Source organism: Parambassis ranga, chromosome 18 (genome assembly GCF_900634625.1).
Source record: "Parambassis ranga chromosome 18, fParRan2.1, whole genome shotgun sequence".
NCBI classification, from domain to species: domain Eukaryota; kingdom Metazoa; phylum Chordata; class Actinopteri; family Ambassidae; genus Parambassis; species Parambassis ranga.
This window is the reverse complement of record NC_041038.1, coordinates 7,947,554-7,968,146: the sequence shown is the minus strand read 5'-3', so window position 1 is coordinate 7,968,146 and position 20,593 is coordinate 7,947,554. Positions and strand designations below refer to the sequence as shown.

General features: G+C 42.1%; 1 protein-coding gene across 7 annotated transcripts in view; it reads right to left on the bottom strand.

Moving 5' to 3' along the window:
- Positions 1 to 20,593, bottom strand: part of LOC114450692 (adhesion G protein-coupled receptor L3) — a 199,247-nt gene that overhangs the window by 20,318 nt on the left and 158,336 nt on the right. For all 7 annotated transcript variants that reach the window (XM_028428972.1, XM_028428978.1, XM_028428979.1 and 4 more), the window contains 5 exons: positions 18,283 to 18,459; positions 9,125 to 9,334; positions 6,632 to 6,852; positions 2,249 to 2,315; positions 252 to 343 (listed from right to left, as the gene is read on the bottom strand). In XM_028428972.1, coding sequence (XP_028284773.1) covers positions 252 to 343; positions 2,249 to 2,315; positions 6,632 to 6,852; positions 9,125 to 9,334; positions 18,283 to 18,459 — 767 coding nt within the window. The remainder of the gene's footprint in view (positions 1 to 251; positions 344 to 2,248; positions 2,316 to 6,631; positions 6,853 to 9,124; positions 9,335 to 18,282; positions 18,460 to 20,593) is intronic.

Genomic DNA, 20,593 nt, shown 5'->3' with positions numbered 1-20,593 from the left:
AGGCAAGACACAGTGAAATGCCTGGAAACAGAAGCTCGAATACAGAGTGGCATCTGAAAGTTGCTCTTTAACCAGGGGGTTATTATAAACTGAAGGAAACTGTTTTTCAAACTAAGTAACACAATTTAGCTGCGGTGAAAGTAATGCCATCATGTTCGTGTTAAGCGATTCTTCTGTACCAAACTGTCACGAGCAGCAGCTCTATTTCTGGGCAACTTTAATGGATATCTGGGTGATCTGAGTGCTCTTACTTGATGTTGTCCAGGCAACCGGAGTCTGGTTTCAAGATGGCTGTGTGATGGAACATCTTGTAGAGAGCGATGCCCAGAAAGATCACGTTGAGCTAGGAGAGAGAAAGAGAGAGAGATAGACAGAGAGAGATTGGAATGAAGCATGTGTGTTTTTCTGTTCCTGTTCCATTCATTTTAAAACAGGGCACTTTGTAGCACAAAGCTGGAACACTACGGTCAGACTTGGTTTCCTACTTTGCCAAACAGAGCGCAAAATCTCATGAAACCTCTACGGTGGTACGGCCGACCAAACAGAGGCCGGTGAGACAAGATGATGGAACCTTTCCGTCTGACTTCCTCACACTTGTCTCATCATATTCACACTTAAAATCAACCGCAGGCAGTTACAGCCACAGCTGCTGCTTTGGTTTTACATAACAATTTGAATTACTTTGTGAATTGCACGAATGAAAAATGTTATTGATCACGTCTTGTGACTCAAAATGTACTTTGTTTTTAACTACCGTAATATCTTGAATAAACTACCCATATCAATCTCTGTACCATATTATCGTGCTATTTGTGACTAGTAAGACAGCAACCACTTTACAGAGAATATGGCTAAATTAGATCGTGTTGAAACTGCATCCTCATCTGCATAAACAGGCTATAGTACTTGTTGGTACAGTTGCAGAAACTCTATAAAAGACAACGGCAGGCTTCAGTGCAGTCTGTACACTTAACATAGCCACCCTCTTAATATGTACTTTTTCTAATTGTTCAGAATTAAAACTTTGAATAAACACACAGAAGTTGAGTCAAGCACATCTCACTGAGTTCAACTGCTGCTCTTTTAGCCAAACACCCTGTAATTAGTAAGAAAGAAATAAACAGGCCAGAATGTATCTGAATGCTCGATATCTGTGGGGGGAAAACACTTCTATTAAACAGAACCACTCTTGTGTATCTCATTATTAGCTTTTTCTTTGTGACTCTGTGATCACAAAAATAGAAAACGAGTCAAGTCTGGTCACGGTACGGCGTCTGTTTTAGAATGACTCCTCTGAAATGACAGCAATTAGTAGGATTTGACTTGCAGGTGCAGTTTGGCTAATATGATGGAACCAGATTCAAAATGGCCTAAGAATGCACTGAATTCCTTGGGGGTGGGATTGGATCTGAGCTCATGCCTTCTTTCCAATGTTCTTGTTTGTATGTCTAACAGAGAAAGGGGGTGAGTCATCAGGCACATAGAGCTGCATTGTGAATAATTACTTCAAACTGGAGCGTGAAAGTTTGGATTTGATCTCAGCCGGGCAGCAAGGAGATGTATTATAATCTTACTGGATAAGAACATTGCCACATTTATTTCAGATTTAAAGTGCCGTATCATGTCTAATGACTAATGTCTTGGAATATTAGGAGAGCATCTCTGGTGACAAAGCAGAACTTAAAGCTTGGCGTTGTCGTAAATAGTTTGACAAACACCCGTCTTACATCAGATTTAAAGCGGCTGGATCGATAAATGAGCTATTTTCTAAGGAAAGGAGGGCTGTCCTAGTTGGGAAAGGCACAAAAAGTGTGTGTATGTGTGTCCTCCTTGCATAATGCGTGCCTGCGAGGAGGAGATGGTGGGGAAAAAAGGTAGCGCGGAGTACGAGTTGGAACGGGAACAAAATCAATCATAATCGCAGTGCGGATCACTCCGACACTGCATACTGAGCAGAGTTCACTCTCTCTCTCTCTCACTCCCCGCTACCCCCCAAAATTGTCTCAGCCGGTGACTGCAGCGGGGTGACAAACTGCAATATATTCTCTACACCCCTCATTCGTTTTTCTGGACGGCTCCGTGCCCGCCGGTGGCATATATGCTCAACAGGGCAGAGAGAAGAGGGAGGATAGGAGCTAGAAAAAGGGATCTCTGCGGACCATTTAAGCAACGACCCGCAGGCTAAGTAGGGTTAATGAGCAGGATGGGAGGGGAGGGGGAAGCTGGGGGTGGGGGCACAAACGCTTACCATAATTATCAAGGTTGCCGGTCCTATGAAACTCCAAATGAAGTACGTGTCCAGGCGAAGCCAGCAACTGCAACGAAAGAGAGAGTGAGAGGTGAGAGGGATCTGAAGTAAGACAGAGGATATGAGTTGAGAAAGTAAGAGGGATGGAGGGGCGGTGGTTATAACTTTATACTCCAGATCAGAGGATATACATCAAGTGGGAGGCTGGACTGACACAGAGGAACAGGCTCTTCAAAACAAAGATGGCCGCAAGTGGCTTAAAGAGTTATGATCGTCAGTAAGAATTTGTATGAAAAGAAGGCTTTTAGTGTCAATGGCGGCCAAAAATAATGGCATTCCTTAGCCATGCAAAGTAAAGACAAACCTTATAAAGAAGGCCTAGTGCTGAATAGGATTTAACCCTTTTTATGTTTTAATTTGTGGGGTTAAAAGTGGCATAGCAGATAATAATTTAGTGTTGATTCAATTAGTTTCCTAACCAAAGGAATTGGATTGACCTGGACCCTGGCAGACATGGCCACACACGCACACACACACAATCCTAAAGCACTCAACAAAGTGTATCACAGGTCTGAGATGACTCTGCAGGGCTGCTGTAATTATGCCAATGAAATAAAGCCTTCTCCTGACCTCACACTTCATATCCAAACAATACAGAGTCACACAGGCGGAGAGAAATGGGGCCAAGGGAAGGTGACAGTGCTCTTTTCAAATGGCAAAAGAAAAAAAATGTGATTCATGACCTATGGTTGAATTATTAATCTTTTAATCTCCGCTGCTGCGGCAGATAGACGCCTCCATTTTTGGCCACTGGAAAATTACAGTTCATACAGCGGCGGTGTCATTCAGGCTGACAGAGAGGGGGGAAATGGAAGTGGTGGTGAATTAGCTTCAAATTCAACAGTGTTTTAAGGTGAATTGAAGTGTTTGGGTAACTTTAGAAGAAAAAAAAAATTATTCCTCATAAAAATGAGACTTGAAATCCTTTTACGAGTCACCTGCTTTGATAATATGCTGAGAAAATACCAGCACAATATCGAACTCGCAATAAAAAACAACAAAAAGGCAGACAACACCATACAACAAGTGACATGTGAGTGCTCCTTTGCTGTGGCTGGGACTTGATATGTCACTTCCATCACTAGTATCATATATGGATGAGAGGAAAAAAAACACATGTGGACACATAAAAGAGTCAACAAGCACGAACAAAAGATGAACAACATTCCACAGAACTCTGGCATCTCATCAAAGCACTCGCTCTGAACGCTGCTGTTATAAATGATGCTGAAGGTCCTATTGTTCATTTTTGCCTTTTTCTTCCCCAGATCATACGAACGTTTAAAGACTTGGTAGGCGTCAGGAGCTGCAGGCTGTCGTTTTTATCTCACCTCCCCTTCTCCACTGGTCCAATGCTTTCTTTCTTTCTTTTTTTTTGGGGGGCGTGCTGGCAGTTTTTATCTCCCTGCCTGGTGTGCGGTATTCCTACATGCCATAAAAAATGTGTGCCAGTCAAAACACAAGTCTGGCTCGTGCCAGCAGCTTGTACTCTGGCGTTTGTGCCACCGATCTGCAGTGAGCTGACACATGGCTGTTTTAGAGCCAAGGCAACTTCATCTCAGCTGTGAGATAGACATTTGAATATTCGGGCTGTAAAGACGCCCAGCAATCTGAAGTGCTGAGGCACATTTCTCTTTAAGAGTGACCTTAACCAGTCTACTATTAAGTGTTTATGAATTTTGTTCATAGGGCTATGGAACGATCTTCAGTGAACTGAGGTTTCCTCATTCTCAACGGCTGCCACCTTGGCTCTATAGCAGAGAGTGACTGCCAACTAAATTTAAAACTTGTGAAAATGGACCTCAAAGAAGGTGCAATAAACACAGAGTTATTAATATGTGTAGCCATAGCTATGTTATAAATCTATAAAAAAGTGCCACTACACCGGTGACTTTAGTGAGCTAGCATTAGCGCAATAGATTAAATTTTGCTATTATCATTTACATTGACCACATAACTTATAAAGCATAAAGTGGCTACTTGTTTAACATTAATTAACATTCTAAAGCAAAAATATGAAAATACCAGAAAACTGCTGTAAATAAATACATAAATTATATAAGCTTACACTGCTTATCAATTTCAATGCAACACATAAAATTCTACCACAATATCAAATAAAAAACAAGTAAACATGGTTGCAAATTAGCTTGTTAGCAGCAGTGCTAGTTCAACAATCCTCTCTCTTATCTTATAAAGCAACAATGCAACAAGCAGCCAACAATGGTGAAGTAAGTATGGCAACATATTAGCTTGCGACTAGCACTGCTAAATCAGCAATCTTCATCAATCACCCTTACCTCGCTGTTCCACATAATGCTAGCTAACAAAAAAGCTATACACTGTGTGTTCCAAAAAATGACAGTTTCAAGATTAACACACAGCAACAAGCCAACATGGAGATAACAGTGGTGAAGGTAACATGGTAGCAGCTTAGCTTGCTAGCAGCAGTGCAGGCTCAGCAGTCGTCATCAGTCACATTCGCCTTGCGGTTCTTGCAGTGGAAGCTGCTACCTAACTAAAAAGATATTAAGTGCACTCCACCGGTCTCCTCCACCTTTACTCTGCATGCTTTGTGGACAGCTACTGTATAAACGCACGGATGACTGAAACTAAGAGGGGATTCTACAAATGGTTTAATGTATTACTTTCATTAATACAGATGCTGGCTGACCACTTGGTGCTCTCACTGCACTAGGTGGGCATAACTGAATGGAAAACTGATCAGATTCCTTTTTGATCTCCAACTCAAACTTTAGACTTCATGAGCTAGATGACCTTCAGCCCACTGCTGCCTTTATTATTTCATGAGTCACTCAACATAGCTTCATTCATCTGCTGCGCATGGGTCACTGCAACTTGTTGGATATTTCTGCTCAAAGTGACACCACCCCCCCATGATAACGCTGCTGTGGCACCTAAAAAAAAAAATCAATTTGCAGCCGGACTACATGCCCCTTCTGATATTCAGCACCTGTCACGCCTCGTCCCTGCCCTCATCCTTCAGTGGCTGCATATAATTGTTCCACCGGTGGCAGGCTTTAATTATTCACATGATGCCAAGGCTCAGGCGGTGGCAGCTATCACCTCATCCATCACCAAGAACCATTGCTCCGCCGATCTACAAATGCACTGTCTACCAGTTGTGTGGCGAGCCACATATGATAAACATCTCAGAGGCGAACTGCTGATGCTGGTCTTCATTACTTTCAGATGGGTTCGAGATTAACAGAGAGGGATGGAGAGTGATCCTCTGCTTGGCATTAAACAGCACTGCTATATTTCAGAGAAGAAGAGAAGAGCAGGGGAATTATGTGCAGCCTCTGTCATCCCCCATTTTCTTTGTTAATCTTTTGCTTCTTTCTGTTCTGCAATCTGCGCATCCTAAAATCCTGAAAAGACATTAAGCACAATAGCGTGACATCCATCCAGCAATAACATCTCCTGAAGTTAGCATTTTTCACTGTCAAAACAGTGTCAATTCAGCAGTAGTGCTCGGCTGAGTAACCGTTCTGCTTCATTAAAAGTTGATGATGAGAGATAGTTATTGGAGCATCACTGGTGTGATTATTAAAGGGCTTTCAAAGCAACATAAACAGCTGGCTCTCTGTGGCTGTAGATACACACAATCACTGATTTCATACTGATGTAAATATCACTGAAACAACTTTTCTCTGGGTGCTAGCTTTTATTCGTTAGCTAAGTCGAATACAGTGTCAACCAATCATGAGTGCAGCAATCATCACCATGGTAACCAGGATGGTAGCCATAGAGAGAGAAGCATGTGCTGGTCCTGAGCGTCCAGTGGAGACCGAAAAGCCAGATCAGATGGGCCAGATATGGATGGCTAGTAAGTGGTACCCTAGGTTATTTTGACATGGTTGCCATAGCGATAAAACTGACTGCAATGTTTTGTCAATGAAACACTGAATTGAGGTATTCCTTCGGCTTTATGAAGACAATGGCTGACCTGACATGGACGATGCAGAGGAGGTGAAGATATCACAGTCACTTCATTTCCTGATCGACACAGATGTGCAACGGCATCGAAATGTGTAAAAGAAAAAATCTTATTTTCTATGTTTGTGCTTATTGGCTGGCATATGAATTTTTCTGAGATCTATTTCTTTAGGGGCCTAATGCACCTTTCTTTGAATTCCTTGCTTTGAGTTCTATCATGCAAAAGTGAATCAAGCCAATTATTTTTCAAAAAGGAACCATAATGAGATCTTTTGAGTATTTCATGCAGAAATGAAAGCCAATACTCCTGAAGAATTCACACACACTCTGTGGAGCCCACCTGCGAGCTCTGCATGTACTCACACTCTGTCCGTGCCATAGCTGCGATAGTCCACCGCAGCGGAAACAGCCACAATTAGCGCTGGGACTCCGTAGCCCACCAGGTAGAAGTAGCGCCGCCGTGAATGCTCGCTCTCGAACACCTCCACCAGCATGATGTAGAGCTGCACGCCCTCCAGGAACATCCATGTGAAGGCTGCCAGGAAGAAGAAGTGGAGCAGGGCGGCGAAGACGGCACAAGCGATCTGGGAAAGTTTATTAGATGAAAAAAAAAGACATGTTACTGCTAAAGTCGCTTCCTGGTTCTCTGAATGGCCTCCTAAAGGGTATAACAGTGTCATCTAAGTGACTGAAGCATTTTCTGACCCTGCCTTGTTTGCTTCTTCCTAACAATTAGCATTGCTGAGCTTTGTTTGGCTGAAGTGATTGGATGTCTGCCTGCAGTGACTGGCAGAGGAACGCTGCAGCTACTGAGCCCATGTGCTCTTGTTTGCCACGGCTGGCATGGATGAAAGAGAGTTATGAAGAAGTGAAGTCAACAGTCCAAGAGCCATTTGGAACTGCAGCCACGGCCAGGTACGAGCGCATGATGGAGCTGATGGAGACGTGCAGATGTACAGACGAGACGCATGCTGTCACTGGCACACACCCCCACACACTTCCTAACAATAATAAGACACAGTACTTACATGGATTGATGCAATTATTGGCACAGTTGAACATAACTAGCATATTTTGTCACAAAAATGGTTTCAATTAAATAACTAAAAGGTTGAGTGGACATAATTGGAGTCCAGGAGAGTGATCTTACAGCCGTGCTGTGAATCATAACCATAAAATGTTATGGAAGGAAAAGGTGCAGGCCTGGAGCATTACTTTTAACTTCACAGGGAGTTAGCTTTGCGGCTAACCTATGGACTGTGATTTTTAGCTCTGATGTTAATGATGACATTTAACAGAGAAAATATAGATGAGTTTTGATAGCATGAGGCTAAAAAGTAAGGGTTGAAGTTATACTCATAATTCCACGGTTATACGGATGAAAGTATGTGGACACTCAGATACTGTTCATTTGCTGGTCCCCTGTCCAGCTCATGAAGTGTTTTATGTAGGGGTGATGAGGTCAGATGTCAGGTTATTAATCAAACTGGACAGAAAATATCTTTGAGCAGTTTAGTGGCATGTTAAATCTGTTTCTAAATCATTAACTGTAGATTAAAGTTTCTCACCATTAGGACTAAAAACATACCAAAGCTGCACATGGTGTCCATTTGCTTTTGGTCACATTCTGAAACTGCAGCCTCTTTCCCTAAATAAAGTAAACTAAACATTGCAAAAATAATAATAATGTGGGAAAACGCTCTCTCTGCCATCCTGTGTACATGTAATGACTCCACATTTGTCTGAGCACGCACACTCGAAGATGACAGTGCAGTGCAGTGACAGCATGCCTCCACCTGCTACCACAGCTGAGCTCTTAAGAGAAAGTAATGCCATCCAAACTACAGTTATTACACCAGGAGGAGGTTTAGTGTATTGAACGGCTTAATCCAGATTAGTTTGAAGTGTTTGCAAATTGAAATACAGCAACAGGAGGTGGTTGCAGGGGTGAACGGATGAATTCACGTCGCTGAGTGTGTACAATAATAACAGTGATCTAGTTATGAGGCAGGTGTGCGAGTGTGTGAGCGTACTTTTAAGTAGGTGTTTTTCTTCTTTGCAATCACAGGGAGGCAGCGATTTGGTGAATAAAGAGCATCCAGGTTTTTGTTTTTTTTTCTTCCCAGTATTTCATCTCACTGAAGCTAAAAGGTCCGAGGCCACCGACACATGCTGGGAAGCACCACTCACAGCTCAGCAGATGCCAAAGGTTATATTTTCTCAAAACATTTTAGCCACTTGAATCTACAGTGAGGATGGTGGACATCCTTCAGATACATCAAGACAGGTAAAATACAGGCCTCTCTGGATGATAGAGTGAAAAGACTTCAGAAATGCTGCCAGGTGAGTGACTACAAACACAGTGTGACAGTGTACTTTGGCTATTGGAAAAAACAGGGCTAACACAAAACAACATGGAGGTGGAGGCCTGGGTGGCACTTTGAATATCTCTCAGTTCTGAAATGCTGTGTTTGAATGGAGACAGAAGGAAATGTATGGCTTAGAAGACGGAAACTCACTGGAAAATCAGGGTGATTTTGACCTGATGAAGAATGTTTACACCAGTTATCAGTGGATTTCTGTCCACTGTGGAGGCAGCTGAGGATAAGTAATGTAGGAGTTGTTTTATAATAAATAGATAAAATTAAAATTGATTAGTGTGTATAAAAGCATCTAATTCATCCTAATTCAAAGGCAGGCAGTTGATTATGGTAACTACAAATCAATTAAGAGCATGGGGCAGCTAACTTGAAGCTAGCTCACCAGGCTTTATTGTTGTAGCTGGCGTTTTCTGATCTCTGATTGTTTAATGTGATCTGTGATCCTTAATGTTATATTTATCAGACAGAATCTTACCGGCTGGTCGCCACGATTGATCCCGACCAGGAACAGGGACTCTGCGATGAACAGGCTGATACACAGGTTTTTGTGGATGGTGTTGCGGTCGCTCTGAAGGCCGCGGAAGAAACAGAAGGTGAAGAGGCTGATGAGCAGGCAGACCAGCGACAGGAGGATGCCAACCCAGGTGATGACATCCAGGAGCATGTCGTGAACAGGGTCTGTGTTCTGCAACAGAGTCAGATTAGCAAAAAGTTGGTCAGAGGTGGTCGAGAAAACTTTTTTTCTCATCACACAGAGACAAGAAAAGAAACAAAAAAACAGTGAAAATTAAACCAGCATTTTATCCCTCCAACAAACCAAGCTTTTATTTTCATTATTGTTTTGGTGGCTAAAGTGCATTCACTCAACTCTCCAATAAACTGCTACACACAAGCCACAGGTGGCAGATATGAATCATGAATTAGTAAGTGTGAATCAATCTAAAATGCCCCCCTGTTGTTTCATTTTGGTCGGGCAACAAAGTGAAACAAAGTGAGCAGCCCAAAGGGCCACAGGTGTTCAAGACCGGCACAGCGGGAATTCAATCAAAACACAACATGGTCAATAACTTTCACTGTTGCTTTTAGATCATTTTCTCCTTTCACATAGTAATTTGCTACCACAGCCAGTTTTAGGCACTAAAAAAAAAAACCTTTTGCCGACAGTAAATTTGTGGCTTTACGGGAGCAATAAGAATCAACAGTTACCCCTCTGTAGCCATGAAAGAGAATTTACATCGGGATATAAAGGCCGAGTTAGATGAGAGCTGGTAAAGGCAACACAGCCTTAAAAAAAACAGCCGAATCTGCAGAATGTTTGACTTCTTCAGCCTGGATTAAATTAAAAGAAACACAAGCAAAGCAACATCTGAACTTGGCAAGGGTAAAAAAAAAAAGATGCTAGAACTGAAGCTTATTAGGAATGTCTAATATCAATAATGCATTCATATACTTTTCAAACTATCAACAACCAGAAAGACGATCTAGTTTAAATGTAACATATGTGTACAGTTAATGAAGCCATAATTGTGAGTTAATGTCTATCTCCCAAGCACACATGTCACTGAAACAGATGTGCACGTCCCCAGTGCACTTCACATCTGGAAGTTGGAACTGGCAAAGACTGCTTATCAGCAGGGGGTGAGGACAGTCAGCTATAAACACTATCTATATGTAAAAAAAAGCAGATCAAAGAGCCACATCTTGATTTTTTAACTAAATATAATTACTGCATACAAACTCTTTGGTCAGCTACTGATTTCCCAAAGGAGCTGTCCTCTTTTTTTAACACTGCTGGGCTTTGAATTAAAATAAAAGAAGAGGGGAACATAGTGGGGAGGTGGGTGGATATTTAAAAAAAAAATAAAGTAACTTAAAAAAATCTGCAAATCTCCTCAGAGCTGACTGCCATGACAGATAAAAGTCAAGACTGTCCGTGCGGAAGATGACGCCATGATTATGCTCATGCTAATATTGTCACTAGGGGAAGACTTTCTGAACGGACATGATGGCTGGTTAGCTAGCTTGCCGTATTACTTCACAAGCTAACATCATTCATGCTACAAACATAGTCAACAGCAACGGTGCATTGTGCTGTCCTCACACCACGTAACTATGTTAAGCTAGCTAGCCAGCCATGAACAAACTAAACTGAAAAAAATGAAATTAGCCTACTAGCTACTGCGCAACGCTACACTTAATAATTAGCCTAGCTTACACACAATTGCATCATGTTGCATTCAAACAACCAAAATACTTCTTAGTCATGTACAACAGCTTTTTGAACACATTAGTACTCACAAAGACGAATGTTTCCCAAGGCACAGGCACATTTTCAGCCACACTTGGATTGTACATGAGCCGTTTTCTCCCTTTATTTTAGTGAAGCACTTGTTCACAACATAGCTGGAGACCGTACGTCAAAGATAGGTTCAAGGTAAGAGCGGTCACTCACCCATGTTGTCGAACACACATAAACAACACAGATTGTTTGTGCTACAGATGTCACACTCTGATCAAACTTCATACAATAAATATTTGAAATGATTTTTTTAGCATGATTATTTATTAACAATAAATTATTCACAAATGTATTATTTATGTAACTTAATTCCATTATAAACTGCTGTCTTTTACCAAAAGGCATCACATGCATAATTAGCATGTGTTTTCTACTAGACAAATGCATTTCAATGGAGTGGTGGCTAGGCAGCTAATTTAGCATTGTTTCACAGCTATACAGAGTCATTTTAAGTCAGACCATAAATCTGCAGTGACATACAGTGTGCAGTTAAAACTGGCACAAGTGAAAGCTAAGCTAAACTTTCCTGACCTGTACCTGTACTGACACTCTGTGACAGCCAGACCTGTCTGATTTCAAAATCTATGTATGCAATCTTGGCCCCTTTCCGCATGACTTGTAGCTATAACATGGATCCATCCCGACCACATTTGCATGCTAAGAGGAATAACCCTTCAAAAGCATACTTGTATGTCTCTTTAGATCATATTTCACAGTCAGCAGTATGTGTTCAGTGGTGGCAGGGAGACATCAGCCCCACCAGTCAAGTTAGACTAGAGGTAACTTGAGGGATGAAGTATCGCACAAAAGCCTTGTTTAGTGGCAGCTCAGCTAGCGCTAGCAGAGAGGGGAACAGATGCTGATCATTAACGGGCTCTGGTACAATAACAGCCGCAGTGCTCCTTGAGTCTGGGGAGAGCGCTCTTTTGATTTTCCTGCCTGATGAGCCGTTGTGTATACGTTAGAGGGGTTGGCAAGATGGTGTACAGAGCAGACATCTGTGTGTCTGTGTGTGTGTGTGAATTAAGGCTGATTTCAGCCTTCTACTTTAGAAGGGTGTCTGTGCAGTAGGTGGCAACAGATGTCAGTGTTTGTGCTCTGCGGTGTGTGGTGCATGCGAGGCATTAGTCTGTTTTCAGTCCGCTGCATGACAGAGGTATTGATGCAGTGGGTGGTACTCGCCATGTGAGGAGGGGACCCTGAGGTCTCCCGGGCTGGTGAGCTGTGCAGCGGCTGCAGGCTCTATCCATCACAATCTCACCTTCGATTGGAGAGGGGCCAGGTTGGAGAGACAGCAACAGAGGAGGAGGAAAAAGAGACAGAGCTATAGAAACAGAGAGAGGAGGGCAGCAAGTGTATCTACACCTCAGTGATGGATTTACTGTGGAATGATTTCTTTGTTCTAGGAGGTGGATAATGGCTGAGACATCGCCAGCCACAATGTCTCTACTGAAAAGTTTCCTTTTTTTTATCCTGGGGGCTCTGCCCAGGCAGGAAGGCAAATGATGTGATCTGCAGAGCCTCTGCACCTCACCTCACACCCACCAGGCCTCATGATGGGAATCTGAGCAGGGGTCTCTAAAGTGGGCAGACGTAATTTACTCTGGAATCCGCTCGCTGTGCGGCGAGGGCAGCCCAGTCATATGGCGTCCGTGTTACTTAGCAGAACGAGGGTGCATTTGTGCACCTTTGATTTGTCTTCCAATTTTTCTCTGCTACATTTTTTCTCTTATTTCTTTAACACAGATAATTTTTCATTCCAGATGGATGCCTGAGGAGATTGGCCCCTGATCTGCTGGCACATAGCAACAAAAAAAAAAAAAGGTTTCTGGGCACTCAAGCAGTCTGACAAGAAGAAACAGACAATGCAATGAAGCATTTGTATCGTGCACTGGTCATTGTGGTCGAGCCATTTTAACCTGACATTACATCATATGCTTGCAATTACCATCCTGTCTGTGAAGGCTGAGTGTTCTGAACCGGTTCTCTGAAATGAGGAAGAGGGTGAAGAGAACACAGTGTCAATCCTTTATACCTCAAAGAACCACTCTCAGCATGGGGGGCCATGAAGCCAATCCAATTAAAATGCATAAATCTCCCTATATGCCTCCGGAGCTTGGCTTTGACTCATGAAATACGGTCACGCAGGGCAAACAGGGGTAGTGGCCCCACTGCGACGAGCCATGTGACAAGTTCACCTACGGTATGATCAAGGATTTATGATGTGCACAGGGATGAGGAAGAGTTGCGGAGAGAGGGCGTATGAATCAGGCATCCTGGCGAATTCGTCACGTTGAAAAGGGGCTGGGAGAGAGACAGAGATCCTGCGTTGACATTCAGTACATGCACCTAATGTCACACTCTGCTCTGTGAGCTACAATAACGACGGCGTTGGGTTGCCATGGCAGTTAATGCAGCCTCTCTGTGCCCTTAAACATATAAACAGATTTACTTTGGACCATTGCTCACGGTATTACGTCATAAAACGCACAGCTGACCTTGAACGTCCCTTTGTCATCATAGCTACTGTCTGCCAGCGTGGAGATGTTCTATAAGGACAGTGATGAATGCTACCCAAATATCACCCTCTCCATCATCCAGTAGGACGTGCCATTGATTTATACTCGCCGGTCTGTCGGGAATAGCGCCATTTACCAGTAGCTCAATGCCTCCCCGGGGCCAACCTCAGCATGCACATCCACTACGTAAATAATGGCCTGTAGGTGGAACCAGAGCAGGGCCTATATATTCTAGTGCTTTAGATTTCTGCTTTCGCATTGAAAAAGGTACAAAAAAGGTGCCTCTGGAGGTGAAATGGGCCATGAGCCATTAGGGAAAACATCACTAAAGCAGACCTTGATGAAACAGTAACCATTGATGGTACTGATGTGAACCAAACCAGCGAAAGTCAGACACGTGAGAGGCATCAACACAAGCATCAAGGTCAAAGAATTTAATTTGAAATGTTCATCTTCAACACTGCTGTTTGAAAGAGTTCATCTTGCCTTTCAACGAGAAGTCAAGTGGAATTATTGCATTCTTTTTTAATTCATTTCAAATTAAATCAAATGTCATAACGCTCAACAGCCAGGCCCCTCTCAAGGTTAAGAATCATCAAAGCACACCCACTCCCTCCGATCATTCTTATAGAGGTGTAATCTCTCACAAGCAGCTGCCGTCTGTGAGTGCAGTTTTAATTTGTTTACGCGGCCACCGGCGCTTCCACTAAACCCACCGCTCAGGATCGCAGGATCAGTCAAAGGCATCAGCTGTATGCCTAGATAGTCCAAAATTAGCAAACAAAGGGCTCGAGTGGCAGCAGAGCAGTGACGGCGCTCGATGCCTCAGCGATCATCTTAGCAGGAACTACCTGATCCTCTGCCTCCGAAAGTGTGAAATGTGAGGCTTAAACCTGCAAACTGCAAATACAGTTACCACCGAGGCTCTACACATCTTCACTTGCAGATTTATAAGCATCTATAATATGTGAATTAAAAATTATTCTGAGGAACTAATTGACTTCAAACATAATTAATCCCACTGAGACCACAGTCTGGAGTTTTCTCACTGCTTTTCTTTTAAAAACATTCTAGTTCAAGGGCTTTCATATGCATCTGAAAGTACCTACCTCACACATAATCATTAAACCTGACTACAAGGTGCCCATTGTTAAAAGGTAGATGCATATTTTTAGAACAGATACGGACACACAGGATTGAAAGTTTAGTCAGTAGGACCTCATGAAGTCCTAATGTTTATGACATACTGCACTAAAGACTGTAATATGTGTCATGTATGATTACATATAATTACTATATAATGTTGGATAATCAGGATTGTCACCCCATTTACAAACCAAAACATCCCTGCTGTCATGTAGATATGAGCTTTTATTTTGAAAGCTGTGGATTAACACAGTTTTATATGGGTGTAATTGTTGCCACTGATAATCATTTCAAAATAAAAGCTCAAAAGATAAAGGCTATTTCACATTGTATGAGTGGAGCATTAAAAGTGCACAAAATTTCACAATAAAAGCTGAGAATGCAAAGGCTAGTACACAATTTTATGTAAGTGTTATTTTATAACAAAAATTTAGAAGGTTATCACACACATACACACACACACATCATTATGTACTATTAATAGCTGTGTTTGTGTGAGTGCAGAATAAAAAGGCAACTTCTTAATTTCACAATAAAAGCTGGGAATGCAAAGGCTAATTCAAACTTTTAAATGTGAGTGTAATTTCATAACAAAAGGTCAGAAAAGAAAGGTTGTTACACATTATTATTATTATGGGCTGTGTTGATCCACAGAACCGTAATTTCACAATAAAAGCTTAGAAAATGCTGCTCACCTATTTTCAAGGACATAAAAATGTGCATTGTGTCACATGAACAAGCAGAAACATTTTGCTACTTCTAATCTGCAGTGTGTGGCATTTTGAATTCAATCATAACATGGAGTGACACATGAAGCTCAACATGAGGACCTCTGAGTATAATAGGCCTACTCATTATTCCCTGAATCCCTGCTAGCACCCATGCTATTAGATTAATGATTATGCTATCATAGCATTGACTCTGTCCTCAAAGTTGTAATTACGACTATTATTTTTTCGTTCTTTCAGAGAGCAACAAACAAAGCTAAAGGATAATCTGTTGCTCTGAGGGTAATGACAATGCAGAGATGTGCGGTGGTATGTCCTCTGTTGCCATGGATACAAAAACAGATAGTCCCTTCAGTTTATGAAATTTCTTTCTCCTCCTGCCTCTTACTCGCACACACACACACACACACACAAACAAAACTCCCACTTTCTCCTCCATTCACCATGATCTCAGATCCAGCGCGGTGACAGTTTGTCAAATAAAAAGCCTCCCATTCAGTCGCACCTTCCAACAAGCTGCCTTTTATAACATCCAAGTGGAAAAGATAAAGAATAAGAAGAAAAAACACAATCACTCAGAACTGGGTGCAGCTACTGTCCACTTGCCACAAGCAAACCAGGCTTTCCAAAATGTTAGGGATTGGCTTGACTGAAAGAGCTCCTTTTACTGCTTCCTTTTCTTTTTTCTTTTTTTTTTTTGCCGCTTTGCTTTCATTGAGTGAAGGCTCCCATTCTTTGTGGCTCCCTCACTATTCCAGACTCGGCTTCAGCCCTGCAGGGAGCTTAGTGGGTCTCAAAGTCATGCTGCTGAGTGACAAACAGAAGCTTTCTCTAGCTACACACACACACACACACCATATCAGAGCCACTTTTTGGGTTCATGTGTGTAAAAAAAAACATTGAATTTTAGATTGTGTGCATGGATGTTTTTTGCAATTGTGTGGTGGATTGAGTCAAGAGATAGAGCCTGGGAAATAGAAGAGGAAGGGAAGAAAGGTCTAGTGGTTTTATGGACAAGGGCCAGTTGGGATGGAGCTCACAGTGTGTTTCCTTTTCCCCCCACTGATCCAGAAGAGAGACTCTGGAGAGACAGATGCCATAACAGATACCAGAAACTACTCTGCTCTGTCAGCAGCGAGCTCCTCAACCTTCCTGTGACAGAAATAATTAAGCCGTCTGTCAGCATCAGAACCCGAGCTCCACTTTTTCCGTGACTGGCTCTTTCTAACATCCTCTTTACCCATCTCCTCTTTCTATTCTTTCAGCCTTTACTTCACACCAACCTTATAGCTCGAGCAAACTTTTCTATTAGCACCCCTCCTGTTCTCTCACATTCCACATCACATCTATGATACTCACTTAACTTAGTTTCTGTGGCAACACTAAAGGCAACCCACTGAAGCACAGGCTGCAGTTTGCAGATCACACTATAGCAGATAAAATAAAACATTTATGGCTTGGCAATTTTGGGGAAAACAAATGGACAAAATTCCATCTTAAAGGTAGGGTAGGAGATTTTGAAAACTCAGTGAGAGTCAGTCAGATTTTGAAAGTAAACACATGCCCTTTTCTCTCGGAGCTCACCCCGAAGTCACGCCTCCCAACCAGTCTGTGACTTCGGCCATCATGCACGTACCTCTTTGGTGCGCGCAGAGCAGGAAGAGAGTGACAACCAGCCAACTAAACGCGCAGGGGCGCCTCGTAGGATTGGCTGATGTTTTTAGCATTTCATAGCTTCCACAGATGATTCATATTCTTCGCTTTAAAGCGAAACTGCCGAACTAATCGGTTGCTATCGGATTGTAAAGAGAAGTTACACTAATTTAACAAAAAGTGCATCAGAATGAAATCTCCTACCCTACCTTTAAAACTACCATGACTACAAAAAAAAACTGCATAGCTTCCAGAAACTAGTTCCTAAAACTCTCCACCTAAAGAGGAGCAGCAGAATCATGTTTCTCTTGCTATTTGTCTCAACACAACACCACAGCTCAAAGGCCTACACTGATGCCTGACACCTGGATAAGAGTTGGCACATCTGGCTCCCTCAACAGGTATTTTGAAAGGGTTTTTGGTTGAGATACACCAGCTCAGAAAATGGTTTATTCTCTTTTTGTAAATGGGACTAAAGCTTTGTATCGTCAAAGAGAAAACTTGGTGGTAACCATGTGAAGGTGCTGCGTGTGGTTTATAGCTTTAAATTACAAACAAACAAACAAAGCTACAATTCATAAAAGTGGTGGTCATTTGCAAAGACTATCTCACTAAACAAGAACTATAAACATTCAGAATAGAATAGAATATACTTTATTAATCCCTTTGGGAAGGTGCCTCAGGGAAATTTGGAAAAAATCTGAAAAATCTCATTGGCTTTTGGTCAATGGAAGCTTCCTACAAAATATATATGATCACTCCTGCAATGTATGGTTTATTATTTTGCTGCTAAAAACCTTTCTTATAATTCAGTTTTTCATTCCCACATTTAACCTCTGCCTACATCACTGCCTCAATAACCCTCAACAACTGTACATGGTTCAAACAGCACAAGGACACATTCAGTTGTCTATTCATAGAAGCCCAGAAGGGTCTGAAGGCCAATTATTATTTGATTATTAAATGTAAAATATGCTGCTGATCTGACACAAACACAAGCTATACATGTGTTGCTTCACACACAGAAAGTTCAAGATGGATGCAATCAATACACACTTACTGGAGGTCATACAAATAAGTATGCACCTGTGCAAAGGCTGGCAAAGGTCTGAACATGATTGAAATTAAACTGTACATATGGGTTGACATTGTTAAGACCTTTTCAGCTAATCATGGAATAATGGACCCTACAGATTACGGTATTCTCATGTTTCTATACATTTTGCATATTGTGGAGGATAAGCATTCCTATTATGAAGACAAGACAATACAAGGGACAAAAGCATACCTTGACATCCACATGTGCCATGAGGACGGCGAAGTTGGTGAGATGTGTACAGGAGCAGGTAGTGTGTGTCCTGTTGGTTCCCAGTAAGCGGCAGTCCTGCGTGGACCAGTACCCGGTCATGGTCCGCTTAGAGTAACTCCAGAATGAACAGTTGGGGTTGAAGTTCTCCTCGGATTGCTGCGAAAAAAAGAATCCAAAATATGAAACAAAGGGATCTAAATTTAATCCCACATCAGCTTCTTCTTGCTTTGTTTGCACAGAAAATATTCCATATATATCCAGTTTGAGGTGAGTAGCGGGATTTTACTTCCTGCAGCCCAATCTGGTTTTTTTTTATCTTTCTTTTTAACAGGCACCGCCGCTGTCTGTGCTGAGCTGTGGTCCTAACAACAAGCACGCCTCCCTGCTATCTCGCTTTTCTAAAAGTCATAAATGACACAGAGAATTAATAACACTCAAGTACTACATAATATAACTGCTGCCTTTTCCATTGGAGACCAGTTTCTTTTGTATGTTCGCAAACAAAGAGAGTATCCTCTACATGGTGACTCCGAGCTTCCAAGGTTAAACTCCTTTCTCTCAATAAACACTGTGAGGAGCTGTATTTTCTTTATTTTATTTTTTTTTATAGTTTCACACTTGCTGCAGCGGCGATTAGTCTAATAAGGTTTATCCTCTGTGAATGTAAATTTGCCGCTGATTGGGTTTACCCTTCACACACCCCCAAAACCCGGCGTAAAAAATGTTCCACAGCAAGAGGAGATGGGATGACCCTCTGTCCCATTAATGACTTTAATTGGTCCCATTAAGTGAAGAGGCAAGGAAGCGAAACAATAACTAGAGGACACATCATCATCCCAGAAGACCAGTGATCCAAAACGGCACGGTTGAGAGGGGGACTTAACTGTGGGAAGGCTGGAATACAGGAGGAGCCCCTCCCTCAGCAGCACAGTAAACATATCTGACGCTCAAGGACAAAGTGAAGCCATAATAAATATGTACAATACCACATATAATACCACCAAATAGTCTCACTATTATCAGTTTATGATCATTAGAGACAGATATCAATGAATTCAGACTAAAAAATAACCACACATGCTCACACAAGGTTGTAACAAGGGGTGAAGGTAGTCAACACCTTCCATATGTCGCTTTAAAGGTACAAATTGCCTCAAACAAACTAGTTAGGTTTCCTAAACAATCATGTTTGGCTTAAAACAACGTCAGGCTTCACATCTGCAACAAGCTTCTCTGCCATTTTTTGTGGCTACCAAAATAATATGTGTTTCAGCTGACGTCCAAAGGATGTATATACCAAAATATATACAAAACAATCGAAAGCTTCTGCTAGGTGACATGTTGCTGATTGGTCTGCCACTCTTGGCAGGACGATCACAGCATGAAGCGTGGCCAGGATGGATTTTTGCGATCTCATAAATCAGAAAACAGCTCCATTGTGTTAACATATTTGATATGCAATTGATTCATACAGCCACAAGAGGATGCTAGATAAGTAAACACCTGTTGTTTCAATTGCCTTTGAAATTAATGGGCATTTTCCTGGTAGGAAACGAGCTGATGCCACTGGCAGTGGTTAAACAGGGCTCTGTTTTAGGACACCTCTGATTGGTTTACCAGTTTACCAGAGAAAAGGGAGCCCTTGATTTGATGTCAATATTGTGCATCCAATCAAGTTTAATTAACTGAGCAAGCCAAAGCTGTAATCGTGATTATTATATGATTGATTGTGTGTCCCTTGGTGTATACACACAAAATTTACTATCTATGGAGATGTCTGTGTGTTTATGGCACTGGTGGCAACAACTAAAAGCTTTTCTAAAAAGCCACCGCTTCATGGAGGTGACTCGATCTGAGCGGGAAAAAAGCGGCAAAAATTAGCAATAACATAGCATCTGCAATTACAAATTACACTTAAGGCAGGTGAGTCAAAGCAATAACAGCACTTGACGCTGCACCCCTGACATTTCCCCACCATTTAATTTCCATCCTTTTGCTCCCTTCGTCCCTCCGCTCGCTCTTTGTGTCTTTTTCTGCTGTTTTTTTTTTCCAGATCCCCTCCTACACACAAGGTTTACTGCAATTCTTCCATGGTTGTTCAACATCTCTGATAATCGCCGAAGGCGCCTTTTGTAGACATAACAAGGGGATATTTTGAGGGTAGCAGAGTGTAGAGAAGATAATGGAGTCAAGAGGGAAAAGTCACGACTCCCAACAATGACTAAGCGGCCTCCAGTGAGTCCCAGCATGATATTTGTTCAGCAGATCAAACTAATAAACAGCAGCGTGC